The 14440-nt window shown below is 43.6% G+C and overlaps 1 protein-coding gene across 1 annotated transcript; it reads left to right on the forward strand.

Annotated features, from left to right (window-relative positions):
• The first annotated feature begins 11363 nt into the window (after positions 1-11363).
• Positions 11364-12765, forward strand: LOC122748701 (serine/threonine-protein kinase PAK 4-like). The gene is given in 3 exon segments (XM_043994591.1): positions 11364-11837; positions 12006-12283; positions 12285-12765. Coding segments are annotated over 3 exon segments (1233 nt in total).
• The last annotated feature ends 1675 nt before the right edge of the window (positions 12766-14440 follow it).

Below are 14440 nucleotides of genomic sequence, written 5' to 3' on the forward strand. Positions count from 1 at the left end.
ACATGGTCTTGCCTTCAAAGACCTTCACCTCATGGGCGGAGCTCTTCTACAGTAAGTCTCCAGCAGGTGGCCTCATTCCAATCATTACACAGGATTATGTGACTTGCCCAGGGTCATATAACTAGTAAGTGTCTAAGGCCAGATTTGAACTCAGGAAGATGAGTCTTCCTGACTCCAAGCCTGGTATGCTATCCACTGCACCACCTAGCTGCCCTAGTTCTGGCTCAGCAGCCAACAAAGATTTCTTCACCATGCAGTAAGCAAATAGGAAAACAGTCATAGAAACAAGGCTCATCTGGGAGCATATGCTCCCAAGACTTCACCTTCATGGGCCATTCCTCTCATTCCATAAGTGAGCCACATAAAAATGTATACCTGGGGGCAGCTAGATGGCGCAGTGGATAGGGCACCGGCCCTGGAGTCAGGAGTACCTGAGTTCAAATCTGGCCTCAGACACTTGACACTTACTAGCTGTGTGACCCTGGGCAAGTCACTTAACCCCAATTGCCTCACTAAAAAAAAAATGTATACCTGGCTTAGTAATGCTTATTTGGTGCCTAGTGATTGCATTTTGTGTATTCCTCAGTCACTCCATCTGTTTCTATAGAAATGTGTCTCCCCTCTATACCCCCTTCAAAGAGAGAGGGACTAAGCCTAATGCACCTGAAGTAGTATGCAAGGTCCTTCATTTCTTTGAGACTCAATTTTCTCTTCTGCAAAATGTAGGTGACAGTAAGTTCTTGTTCTATCAACCACATATGGCTATTGGGAGGAAAGGGCATCGTGAATCTAAAAGGAGAATGGCTATTGCCATGGGGAATAGTGAAGGAAGCTGGGATGTCTTGCCTGGAGATAATTTTAATTGATTTAATGTTGCCCTCAAACATGTGAGAGTCTGTCATATAGCAGAGGGAATAGACTTGTTCTGCTTAACTGCAGAGGAAAGAACTAGAACCATTAGGAAGAAATAACATGAAGGTGCATTTGTTTCAGTATGTTAGCTAACTTCCTAACCGCTTCCTTGGCTCTGACCCCCTGCTCCGTCCTGACCTCTAGTTTCTACATGATTCCTGGCACTGTCCAAAGGTAGAAGGAGCTTCTTAGTTAAGCTGTAAACTCTCAGCTACTGAGGCCAAAAGAGCAACAGGTGACCAGTCAGTAGTGTTGTAGACAGGATTTTTGCACTAGATGGAAAGTTGGATGGGTGACCTTGAAGGCTCCTTCCAACCCAAGATCCCACATTTCTTTTTTCATCTGCTCTGTTTGGCTAGGGGAATTATAGGGACAGGAAACTGGGGAAGAGGGAAAAGAACAATTTTATGGAATTAGCACATTTTCTTTAGTCACAGACAAAAAAGCAGCTCAGCCTCTCCCCTCACCCCCAAACATCAATCAATCCCAGAAAGAAGAGATTATATTATCCATGTCATCATGAAAACTCATGCTTTATTTTTTCCTAAGAGGGAAAAAAACTAATGAAGGGAATCCTGTGGTAAATTTAAAAGGGTGCATGAGGGGCGGCTAGGTGGCGCAGTGGATAGAGCACCAGCCCTGGAGTCAGGAGTACCTGAGTTCAAATCCAGCCTCAGACACTTAACACTTCCTAGCTGTGTGACCCTGGGCAAGTCACTTAACCCCAATTGCCTCACTTAAAAAAAAAAAAGGTGCATGGATGGGACACAGATTGTACAATGCCCCCTGAAGATCCAAATTCCCCATCAAAAGATTATGCCTTCCTGTCCTTAATCTTTGGATTATCAAAAGGTAGCTTCACTCACTGAAGAAGCTGCTTATTGCATGAAGTCTGGAGGCAGAAAAAAAAATGGATCAGAGAAAGAGAGGGGAAAGGGACAGAGCTAAGAGGAAAAACTATAATGAATATTCATCAAAAAATCTCAACAGAAATGCTTTGTCTAGGGCAATCAGACATATATGTTAACTGATTTACACAGCATAATACCACTGTGGCAGTTCAGTCAGACAAGTACTTTTCTAAAAGGGATTTATAACCTCAACTGAGAACCGTTGTTTGGACAGAGTATTTCATTCCTGCAGGGATCCTCCTTGACCTCTGTGGTTGTCTGGGAGACACACTACAGCTTTGAGAAAGGTAGGATCTTACAATTTTTTTAATTGATCCCTGGAGATACACAAAGTGAGTGAAGCCTGATCGGTCACCATTAAAAAGTACAAAATAGTTGTGTACAAATCATGTTTTTATAAATCAAATCTTACTTTAAATGCACAAGGGAGCTTTGCTATTTCATTTCTGTTGCTATCACCACAGTCCAGACCCTTATTATCCAAGCCTGGGTTATTGCAACAGTCTCCTAGCTTATTTCTCCCTCCCTCCTGTCTCTTGTCCTTCTGCATGCTTGCCAGAAAATGTTCCTAAAATTTCAATTTTGTCATGTCTATTACACTGGGCCCTAGGCAGTGATCCAAGAGATAGGGTTAGAAACTCAGAAAGGGAAGTCAAGGAAATTCTAGGGAATAAGGTACAGGGGCAAAGCAAATCAAGGTTAGTGCTCAGAGAGTATTTAGAAATCAGGGGACAAGATAGAGCTGTAAGGTCAAATTGGGAAAGCAGAAATGCATGTCAAAAAGGAGTCAGAAATCATGTAGAAACTAGAAGTCAAGACAGGGGAGGGAGTCAGAGCTAAGCAAGCAGTCAGGAGAACAGAAACACTTTGCAAGAATAAGATGTTTTTCTGGGTTGTGGATAACCACAAACAAACAAAAACCAACCTGTCTTATCTACAGTTCTGCTGAAGCTAGCTTGACTTGCTTAGTAAGAAACTTTGCTAAATTTTCAGTATGAGCATCTACATCCTGGAAACCAACAAACCTGCAAAATCAAGGCTCACTTTATTTTGTTGTTGTTGTTGATTATAGACATTATAGATTATAGAAAGTGATGGGGGGGCAGCTAGGTGGCACAGTGGATAGAGCACTGGCCCGGGATTCAGGAGGACCTGAGTTCAAATCCGGCCTCAGACACTTAACACTTACTAGATGTGTGACCCTGGGCAAGTCACTTAACCCCAATTGCTTCGCCAAAAAAAACCCAAAAAACAAAACAAAACAAAAAAAAAAGTGATGGGGGGAATCTGAATAACACAGATTTAACTTAAAAGACTGTCCTGCCAGACATTTTTGGAAACTAGTGGTTAATTTACCAGCATACCCCTGCTGATTCCCCCCCCCCTATTGTTGGTGGTAGTTTGTGAAAGTGACCCCATTTTTTACAAATGAATTTTATCTCATTGTGGGCATGTCATTACTTGAGACCAAAGTGGAAGTTAGGGAGGATGGCCCTGAGGGAGACTACACTAGAACTCTGCAATTCTTATAGCTAAAAGACCTCCTTATCAGTTATCAGCTGTGGTTTAGTTTTGTGAATAATCCTAAAACTTAAAACTGAGCCTCATTTAGATTTCCCAGAGAAAAATGAATCTTGTAGAAGCAGGAGACAGCTAGGTGGTGCTACATAGTACATAGAGTGCCAAGCCTGGAGTCTGGAAGACTTCCTGAATTCAAATCTGGCCTTAGACAATTACATTTACATTATTGCAGTCATTCTGTATTCTGTCCTCTTGGTTCTGTTTATTTCACTCTGAAACAGTTTATAAATCTTCCCACATTTCTCTGAATTCCACATATTCATCATTTATTACTTCATGCCATCCTATTATGGGGGGAGGGCATCTCAGTGTGTGGCTCTAACCCTTCTGCATTCAGCCACTAAAGTGATTTTTCTAAAGCACAGGTCCAATCATGCTGCCCCCTCTACTCAGTAATTCCACTGAGTTTCTATTAGCTCAAGGAGAAAATTCAAAATGCTCTGTTTAGCATTCAGATCCCTTTATAACCTAGCCCCGCCCTATTTTTCCAGTTTTCTTGCACCTTACTTCCCACCAGATCCTCTTTGATTTGGTGACACTGGCCTCTTGGCTGTTCCATGAACAAGACACTCCATGTCTGGGAACTCTCTAGCTGTCCTCCATACCTGGAGGGTTCTCCCTCCTCTGCTCTAACTACTGATCTCCCTGGCTTCTTTTAAGTCCCATTTAAAATCCTACCTACCTTCCAAGGGAAACTTTCCCTAACGCTTCTTAATTCCAGTTGTTTCAGTCATGTCCAATTCTTCTTGACCCCATTTGGAAGTTTTCTTGGCAGAGATACCGGAGTGGTTCATTATTTCCTTCTCTAGCTCATTTTACAGATGAATAAACTCAAATAGGATTAAGTGACTTGCCCTGGGTCACACAGCTAGATTTGAACTTAGGTCTTCCTGACTCTAGGCCCAGTACTGTATCCACTGCACCACCTTGTTTAATTCTAGTGCTTCCCCTCTTTTAATTAATTCCTATTTATCCTATTTATATTATTTCCTCTATAGATTGTTTTGAATATATTAGTTTCTATGTTGTCTCTCCCATTAGATTGTAAGCTCTTTGAGGGTAGGGTCTGTCTTTTGCCTTTTTTGCCTAGCACATAGCAGACACTTAATAAATGTTTATTGATGATTTGAATGAGTGATTGAAAAGATATATCTCTAGTGTCTCCTCCCCTCACCCTTTTGCAATGGCTCTAAGATACTTCAAGAGAGCAGGTGGCCACTCTGCTCTCCTCAGAGAAAGGGGGTATTGGATTAGAATTATATCTATCTGCTCCTTTATTATAAATCAAAGGGGGGACAGCTAGGTGGCACAGTGGATAGAGCACCAGGGCTGTAGTTAGGAAGACCTGAGCTCAAATCCAGCCTCAGACACTTGACCCTGGGCAAATCACTTAACCCCAATTGCCTGGCCCTGAAAAAAAACAAAACAAAACAAAAAATAAGTCAAGGGGATGTAATTTGGAGGTTCAAGCTAGTCTTTATCATTGTTTATTAATGAGAAAACTCTATATCCAAGGCTTCATTTCCTTCCCACAAAATACTAGTTCCACACATAACAAATAGCAAATAAATGTATTTATCAAAGTCAGTAGCAAAACAGAAATAAGAGAAAGTATACATATGAGAATATATACCTGACAACACAGATTGAAGGAGCTCTCCTACTAGGAGCAAGGTTACTTGATTCAACCAAGAAGAGTCCCAGATCTCACCAAAGGGAAATTCCCCAAAGGGTCTAGTGTAAGAAGCTGGGGATAGTGACATGATGGAGATTGCTAGATGGCCTCATGTCCACTTTTTCTCAGTCTTTTTTTCCCTTCAGCAACATGAAGTGGGCATGTCATTACTTGCTATTATCTGAAAAATAAAATTTGATTCCACCATTAGTGTATTTACACAGAAAAAGGTTAGATATGCCATTTTCAATTGTCCATCTTCCCTCTCAAATATGGAATCTAAAACACCCCAAAGGACTGAAGAGCCTAATGAGACCAAAGAGACTAGATGCCTCTTCTCTTTAGCTCTCAACAACTCCTTCCTACCCCTCACACAAGGCATTAATCTCCACCAAAGAGGAAAGAATCCCATACCAATGGACTCTGAAATTCTGGTTACAATGACATTCATAGAGCACTGTTTTTTCATCCTTTCTTCCAGTCAAGGAGTACCCACTTTTGTTCCAGTTCTTTGTTATCAGCTACCACAAAGAGTGCTTCTATGAATATGAATCCTATCAATTCTTCAGGACCCAAATTGAGTACTACCTCTTCAATAGAGCCTGTTGCAACCCAAACTAGAACAGTAATGGTTTTATCCCAAATCCTAAACAATCCAAGGAGCCAGAGGTTATTACCAGAGTCAGCAGAGGGCAGCAGAGAGCTACCGAAGACAGTATTGAATGATTCTATTCCACCAGCAAGGTGTTTCCCACTGTGTGTGGGCAAGACACCAAAATGTAGTTTTCCCAAATAAAAAATTAGCCATCCTGAGGATGAGCAGGTTCAAAGAGAAAGGAATGTAGCAATGAGGTGGCAGCCAAGGGCTACAGAAAGAAATAGTCAGCAAAACCATAAAGGGTAGTTATGGGAAAATGGCAGCATACAGAGGATCAAAGATCACCTGCAAAAACTCCACTGGGGCTGAGAGATGCAACCCTCTAGTTAGAAATAGAATCATATCTAGATTCCCTCATCCCACCCAAGAATCCACAAAGAGATCCACAGAGTCCTTCTGAGATCCTGGGATAGACAAACCAGAGTAGGTTGAGGGCTTAGCCCTGAGGGCAGAGTGAAAACATTCCCTGTGGTTGTTTCTCCTTGCTCTCAAAGAAAACCAATAACAGCAGGAGGGAGATGTCTTGACTCACAAGTGAACTGGATTTAAGGCAGGGCTGTGCAAAGTCACCAGCCTCACTCTCTCCTTCAGTCATCTGAGTTCAATGGAAAGACATAGGTCAGGAGGACTAGAGATGGCCCCAGATGCAGTGGGAGACCTTGGAGTTTTTAAGATAAAATCTTGACCAGTTTTCAGATCGTCTAAAGCAACACCCATTCAATGATTTAAGGCTGAGTAAGAAATAAGTCAAAAGATGACCTAGCTTGCCTTCTCATAAGAATCAATGGGGAGGGGGATGGGGGGGGGAGCAGCTAGGTGGCAAAGTAGATAAAGCACTGGCCCTGGATTCAGGAGTACCTGAGTTTAAATCGGGCCTCAAACACTTGACACTTACTAGCTGTGCAACCCTGGGCAAGTCACTTAACCCCAATTGCCTCACCAAAAAAAATAAATAAATAATTTTTTAAAAAGAATCAATGGGGGTGGAGCAGCTAGGTGGCGCAAGGGATAAAGCACCGGCTCTGGATTCAGGAGGACCTGAGTTCAAATCCAGCCTCAGTCACTTGACACTTATTAGCATTGTGACCCTAGGCAAGTCACTTAACCCTCATTGCCCTGCAAAAAAAAAAAAAGGTATCAGTGGTGGGAGGCCCTCAGTGTTTCTGGCCAGAACAGAAAAAATTGCTATTTACATTCACTCAGAGCCTTCAAAATCCAAACAATGACCAAGTAAGGCTTGGGCTAGGACCTATTATTGGCCAAATCACAGCAAACCAGAGTGATTTTAAGTGGGTTTAAGGCATGGTCAGGTAACTCCATTTGAATCCCAATGGGCTTTTGTCAGAGACTGGTTTTCCAGAGCTCTGTTTCAAGAAATCATAAATGAAACTATGTGGGACAGAGGAGCTAATTGTCCCAGGTTTTTGTTTGTTTGTTTGTTTGTTTTAAGTGAGGCAATTGGGGTTAAGTGACTTGCCCAGGGTCACACAGCTAGTAAGTGTTAAGTGTCTGAGGCTAGATTTGAACTCAGGCACTCCTGACTCCAGGGCCGGTGCTCTATCCACTGTACCACCTAGCTGCCCATGTTTTGTTTTGTTTTGATGATAGAATAAATAAGTAGGGAAGAGAAACAAAAAAAAATCTAGCCTCCAAACCCCAAGATATCTTGCTAGGTTAAAATGATCAAAACTGAGCTTAAGAGAGAGCAGTTTCTCAATCTGTGGGACAGATACAGCATGGCATTCCTGGCCTGTGTACAATACAGCCCAAGTTCAGCCCAAGAAAGCAGAGAGAGTAGCCTCTTAGAACTCCAAGCACAGTCCAGAGGCACCAGTGGAAGAACCCAGTTATGGGAGAAAGAGCTTGGCAAAATTCAGTCCCTAAAACCTGTGGTGATAACCCAGCATGAGAGTAGCCACTGAGTCCAGCAACTGGGAAGAAGGACCTTAAGCAGAGCCGCTAGCAGGAAGACATCCTAGAGCCCATAATAAGATGGAGTCCACAAGGCAGAGGCCAACATGAGAGCACTGGCCCCACCCCAACCTATATACAGAGGCAAATGAGATGAGCAAACCAAGGAAAACTTTTACCATAAGGAAATACTTTAGTTTGAGGGATAAACCCCAAAGAAGATAACAACTCCACAATAATTCCAGATAAAGCCTCATAATAATAATAGTAGTGATAGTAACAACAACAACAACAATAATAACAATAACCCTGGCCACATGGAACTGCAGGAGTACCTAAAAAAGTTTAAACAAAAGATTTAGAATGGAAAAATTAGGGAGGAAAGAATAATAATGAAAACTAACACCTTAGAATAGAGAGTCGAAAATTTTAATCAAGAACAGAAAATTAGAATGGGCCAGGCAGAAAACAGTAAGATAACAAGAAACATTAAAAACAAAAACAAAAGTCAGGGTTAAAAAAAAAAACAGAAGAAAATCTAAGAAACACAGTATCAAAAACAACTAACCTGGAAAAAATTCAAGGTGAGACAATTTAAGAATTATTGGATTATTTAAAAATGATGATCAGAAGTAAAATAGTCTGTATACCATATTTCAAGAAATTAGGAATGAAAACTACTCACTGAAAAATATAGTGGATCAGATTTTCTGGATTTGGGCTTTCTACTTTGTGTTTCTATATTTCCAATATTTAAAGTGATGCTATTATCTTTGCTTGTACTAGTTTCAGCTGCTCCAGTGGATTTTCTCTTGTATCATAAAGGAATATTATCTCATTTTGTAAAAAATGGAATTGATATTTTAAAACTTAAGAAAATTTAATTTTTAAAAATTCCACAGAATTCTCAAGTTATTCCATTTTTTAAAAGTTGCAGGTTTTTTGGAACCAGCCTATTATATTTCACTTAAAAAGTAGTGTTGAAAAATATGACAGATATTATCATATTTTAATTTGCACACAAATATTGTTTAACTCACAGCAATACATTTCACTTTTAAATGCAGCAAGTAGTATAAAATAATACAACCTATCTGAGTAATTTATTTAAGTATGTATGTATGTATGTATTTATTTACTGGAAGTAATAGTCTGAGATTGCCCATACCATCACTTCATTTTTTTTTCTTGTTTTTTTCTTTGTTTGGTTTTTTTTGCAGGGCAATGGGGGTTAAGTGACTTGCCCAGGGTCACACAGCTAATAAGTGTCAGGTGTCTGAGGTCGAATTTGAACTCAGGTCCTCCTGAATCCAGGGCAGGTGTTTTATCTACTGCACCACCTAGCTGCCCTTCATTTTTTTTAATAAACACTTTTATTTAAAATTTTGAGTTCCAATTTCTATGCCACCCTCTCTTTCTCCCCTCCCTTCTCCTGGAGGTGGTAAACAATCAGATATACATTATATATGTGCAATTATGTAAAACATTTCCATATCAGTCATTTTATATAAGAAGACTCGAATAAAAGAAAAAAATGAGTGAAAAATAACATGCTTGTCTGTGTTAAATCAATATCAGTTCTTCCTCTGGATGTGGATAGTATGCTTCATTAGTCCTTTGGTATTGTCCTTAGATCATTGTATTGCTGAGAATAGCTAAGTCATTCACAATTCTTCATTGAGCAATATTGCTGTTACTGTTTGCAACATTCTCCTGTTTCTGTTCACTTCACTATACATCAGTTCATGTAAATTTTTCCAGGTTTTTCATCTGAGCCATAAACCAATGCTGACTGAATGTCAGTGGTCTACTCATATTAGTCTACTTTTGTTGTCCTTGTCATTGAAAATATTGACTATAGGAATAGCTAGGTGGCACAGTGGATTCAGGAGGACCTAAGTTCAAATCCAGCCTCAGACACTTGACACTTACTAGCTGTGTGACCCTGGGCAAGTCACTTAACCCTCATTGCCCTGCAAAAGAAAGAAAGAAAGAAAGAAAGAAAGAAAGAAAGAAAGAAAGAAAGAAAGAAAGAAAGAAAGAAAGAAAGAAAGAAAGAAAGAAAGAAAGAAAGAAAGAAAGAAAAAAGGAAAGAAGGAAAGAAGGAAAGAAGGAAAGAAAGAAAGAAAGAAAGAAAGAAAGAAAGAAAGAAAGAAAGAAAGAAAGAAAGAAAGAAAGGAAAGAAAAAATACTGACTATATTTATGCCTTAGTACTAAAAAAAAAATCCAATAATTTGGGTCATTTCTTCACGTCCCACTGAGACCCCACAGTTTGGAAAACAAGTCATTAAGATGCCTTTGTTAGATTTGTACCATTGAAGATAGCACCCACATCGATGAGATCACAGATCTAATATCTATAGAATGCAGGCAATGAAAATCAGGCAAAGGGTATAGAAAAGGGAGGTGTGAAGAGTCATCTATGCCAACTTCACAGTTGTGTTATAGGTTGGCCCTGACTATAAAAGGATAACTATTGTTAGCAACAACACTAATAATAGCTAGCAAAGGATCCTGGAATAGTGGATAGAGAGCTGGAGTCGGGAAGACCTAGATTTGTGTCCTTCCTCTGACTCAGGACAAGCCACTTAATCTGGGGGGGGGGGGGGGGGGGGCTTGAGGCAATTGGGATTAAGTGACTTGCCCAGGGTCACACAGCTAGTGAGTGTTAAGTGTCTGTGGCCAAATTTGAACTCAGGTCCTCCTGAATCCAGGGCTGGTGCTCTATCCACTTCGACACCTAGCTGCCCCTCGGTTTATCTTTCATTGTTATTTCTTTTCATATAGTCGCAATGCACATTGTTTTCCTGGTTCTGTTTACTTCACTCTTCCATCAGATCATCTGTGTATTCATATGCTTCTCTGAAGTCTGCACATTCCTAATTTCTTGTGGAGCAGCAATATTCAATTACCTTCATGCACGAGTTTATTTAGCCATTCAGTCATCCAAATACATTATCCATTTTATTATTTGGGGGGGGGGCAATGAGAGTTAAGTGACTTACCCAGAGGTCACACAGTGTCACTAAGTGTCAAGTGTCTGAGGCTACATTTGAACTCAGGTCTGGTGCTTTATCCACTCATCATTTTTAAACAACAACAACAAAACCCACTATTTAGTTGGAAAGCTCTTATTTAATTAACTCCAGTCCTCTCTTTTAATCTGTGATGAATACTTGGGTGTGGAAACTCCTTCTATCCAGTCAGCCAAAATCTGAATCTAAAAGCTTTAGAATGGCCTGGGGTACTTGCATAGGATCAAGCTGCAACTATGTTCCAATTGTAGAACTTGAACCCAGATCTTCCGGACTTCAATATCTGCTTTCAATGCCAAGCTGCCTCTTCAAAAGAAAGTACCCTAGAAAAGTTCTAAACCTTTTTGTCACGGATACCCTTTCCAGTATGGTGAAGCCTATAGACCCTTTCTCAGAATTAATTCAGTTCAGTAAATATTATATATTAAGCGCCTACTACGTGCCTGGCACTGTGCTAAGCACCGGATAATAATGTTTTTAAATGCATAAAATAAAACAAATAGGATCACAACGGAAACCAAAGAGTATTCAAAGTAAAAGGGTGGAAACATGGCGGCGGCCGCCGCGGTGGTGACTCTGGCCTGGGCTAGCTGAGCAGCGGCGAAGAGGGGACTGAGTCCGAAGAGGATCGGGGAGCAAGGCCCAGTAGCTAGAACGAGGTGACGACAGCCCATACACTATGTTTGGGAAGAAGAAGAGGAGGCTGGAGATCTCGGCCCCGTCCTACTTCGAGCACCGTGTGCACACGGGATTTGACCAGGAGGAGCAGAAGTTCACGGGACTCCCCCGTCAGTGGCAGGGGCTCACCGAGAAGTCGGCCCGGCGGTCCAAGGCCCTCATCGACCCCGCCAGCATCACCGCCATCCAGCATGGAGGCCATAAGACCATTGTTCGGGGAAGCAAGGGCTCAAAGGATGGCGCGCTCACGCTGCTGTTGGATGAGTTTGAGAACACGTCTGTGACCCGCTCCAATTCCCTTCGCCGGGATAGCCCTCCCCCGCCCCTGCCTGGTCCTCGGGGCCCATCCCATGCCCCGCCCCATCAAGAGAACTGGCTGACCGAAGCTGAGGGTACTGGGGGCCGTGCTCGGGCCCAGGAGAAGGGACACCCGGAGTCTGGAGGCAGGGGTCCCTGGAGAACTTCATCAAGATTGGCGAGGGGGGCAGCTAGGTGGCGCAGTGGATAGAGCACCGTCCCTGGAGTCAGGAGTACCTGAGTTCAAATCCGGCCTTAGACACTTAACACTTACTAGCTGTGTGACCCTGGGCAAGTCACTTAACCCCAATTGCCTCACCAAAAAAACAAACAAACAAAAAAAAAGATTGGCGAGGGCTCCACGGGCATCGTGTACATTGCCACGGTCCGAAGCAGCGGCAAACTGGTTGCTGTGAAGAAGATGGACCTCCGAAAGCAGCAGCGTCGAGAGCTCCTCTTCAATGAGGTGGTCATCATGCGCGATTACCAGCACGAGAACGTGGTGGAGATGTACAGCAGCTACCTGGTTGGGGATGAGCTCTGGGTGGTCATGGAGTTCCTGGAAGGGGGAGCCCTCACGGACATCTTCACAAACACCAGGATGAACTAGGAGCAGATTGCCGCCGGATATCAAAAGCAACTCCATCTTGCTGACCCACGATGGGCGAGTGAAGCTCTCTGACTTTGGCTTCTGCGCCCAGGTGAACAAGAAGGTGCCCAGGAGGAAGTCCTTAGTGGGCACCCCCTACTGGATGGCTCCCGAGCTCATCTCCTGCCTGCCCTATGGGCCTGAGGTGGACATATGGTCCCTAGGAGTGTCGGTCATTGAGATGGTAGATGGTGAGCCTCCATATTTCAATGAACCTCCCTTGAAGGCCATGAAGATGATCCGGGACAACCTGCCCCCTAAGCTGAAGAACCTCCACAAGGTTTCCCCCTCCCTGAAGGGCTTCCTGGACCGTCTGCTGGTGCGGGACCCGGCGCAGAGAGCCACAGCCAGTGAACTGCTGAAGCACCCTTTCCTGGGCAAGGCAGCCCCACCCCCACCCCCACCCCCACCCCCCGCCAGCATCGTCCAGCTCATGCGCCAGAACTGCGTGAGATGAGACTGGACCGCCCTGGCTCTTCCCCTAACCAAAGAAGCACCTCAAAGGCAGGTGCCCCCAGCCTGAGAGATGGACTCCTCTCCCCCCAGGCAGGGGCGAGGATGGTGGGCTGACCCCAGCCTCCCCTCTCGTGGTCGCTCGCTGCCTCCTGCCAGCTGGGTCTCTGACTGGATGGATCGGCCTGGGTCACTCCATGGCCCCTTTCGGACCCTTCTGGGGAACTCAACTACTGAGTTTCAGTTTTTATTTTTTGATGCTTTTAATGAATGACTTCAGAGCAAGGGCAGTGAGGGTCTTGTTCTGGAGCAGAGAACCCCCCCCCCCTTTCTACCTCCCAACCTCTGCCTTGACACTGGAAATGTGCAGCCCAGGGGAGTGCTCCCCCTGGCCCGGGAGGGCCCTGAGGCTCCTGGGAGCCAACACTACGGAGACAGCTGCTTGGGATGGACAGCGTGTGGACCGAGGCGCCACGCATCCCCTTCTCACGGCAGTGTCCTCGTGCAGCCCGTCTGTCGGGTCACCCTGTTGTCTGTGTATACCTGCGGTGGATGTTTGGACTTTGTGTCTCTGGAGTATGTGTGCATGTGTCCTTGTGTGTGTGGGGTGTGTGTGTGTGTGCGCGCGCGCACGTGCTCATGTGCATGCCTGGCTGGCGTGGAGAAGGTATTTTGACATACAAAGTATGTGGAAAGCTGACTCTTTTTCCCCAGCCAGCAGGGGAGATGCTTGGGGATGCCTGGTGAATTCGACTGCCTGTGCTGATTTCTGATGCCTGGGGGGTCGGGAGCCTCCCTCCTTTAGCCTCTGTTGAGACTACTACTGTGCTCCCTTGGGACCCTTTTTTAAAAAAGTTATTTATAGGGGGCAGCTAGGTGGCGCAGTGGATAAAGCACTGGCCCTGGATTCAGGAGTACCTGTGTTCAAATTACGCCTCAGACACTTGACATTTACTAGCTGTGTGGCCCTAGGCAAGTCACTTAATCCTCGTTGCCCTGCCAAAAAAAAAAAAAAGGTTATTTATATTGTCATTTCATAACACCCTAGGCCCTGGGCCCCCATAGGGGGGTCCTCAGGAGCTATGGCCCAGAATTTGGGCAGCCATGCTGCACGCCTGAACACCCGGTTAGTTTTACAACTAAAACGTTCTTCATTTCTGAGGGGGAAAAAAAGAAAGTAAAAGGGTGTTGTTTTTTCCTAAATTCGTTACCCTCTCCCCTCTCCCTTCCCTCCTCCAAATATTTCACCTCATGAACCCAAAGGTAACAATCTTTGCCCTAAAAGAAAGTGCTCAAGGGTTTTCTCAATCCCTGGGAACATCTGTCCTGCCCCTTTTCTAATACCTCCTTTTTTTTTTTTAATTTTTGAGGAATGGTGGTCTTTCCAACAAGAATCTTTTAGGGGCAGCTAGGTGCCGCAGTGGATAAAGCACCGGCCCTGGATTCAGGAGGACCTGAATTCAAATCTGTCCTCAGACACTTGACACTTACTAGCTATGTGACCCTGGGCAAGTCACTTAACCCTCATTGCCCCGCAAAAACAAAACAAAACAAAACAAAAAATGCTTCTGAAGAATCTTTTAAAAAACACCACCAGTACCAACACCTCTCCCTCCCCTCGCCCTTTTCCGTTTCTAGTTTTTCTGTTGGATTTGTGGTGCTGTTTTTTGGTTTTTTAA

The sequence above is a fragment of the Dromiciops gliroides genome, chromosome 1, assembly GCF_019393635.1.
Source record: "Dromiciops gliroides isolate mDroGli1 chromosome 1, mDroGli1.pri, whole genome shotgun sequence".
Classification (NCBI taxonomy): Eukaryota; Metazoa; Chordata; class Mammalia; order Microbiotheria; family Microbiotheriidae; genus Dromiciops; species Dromiciops gliroides.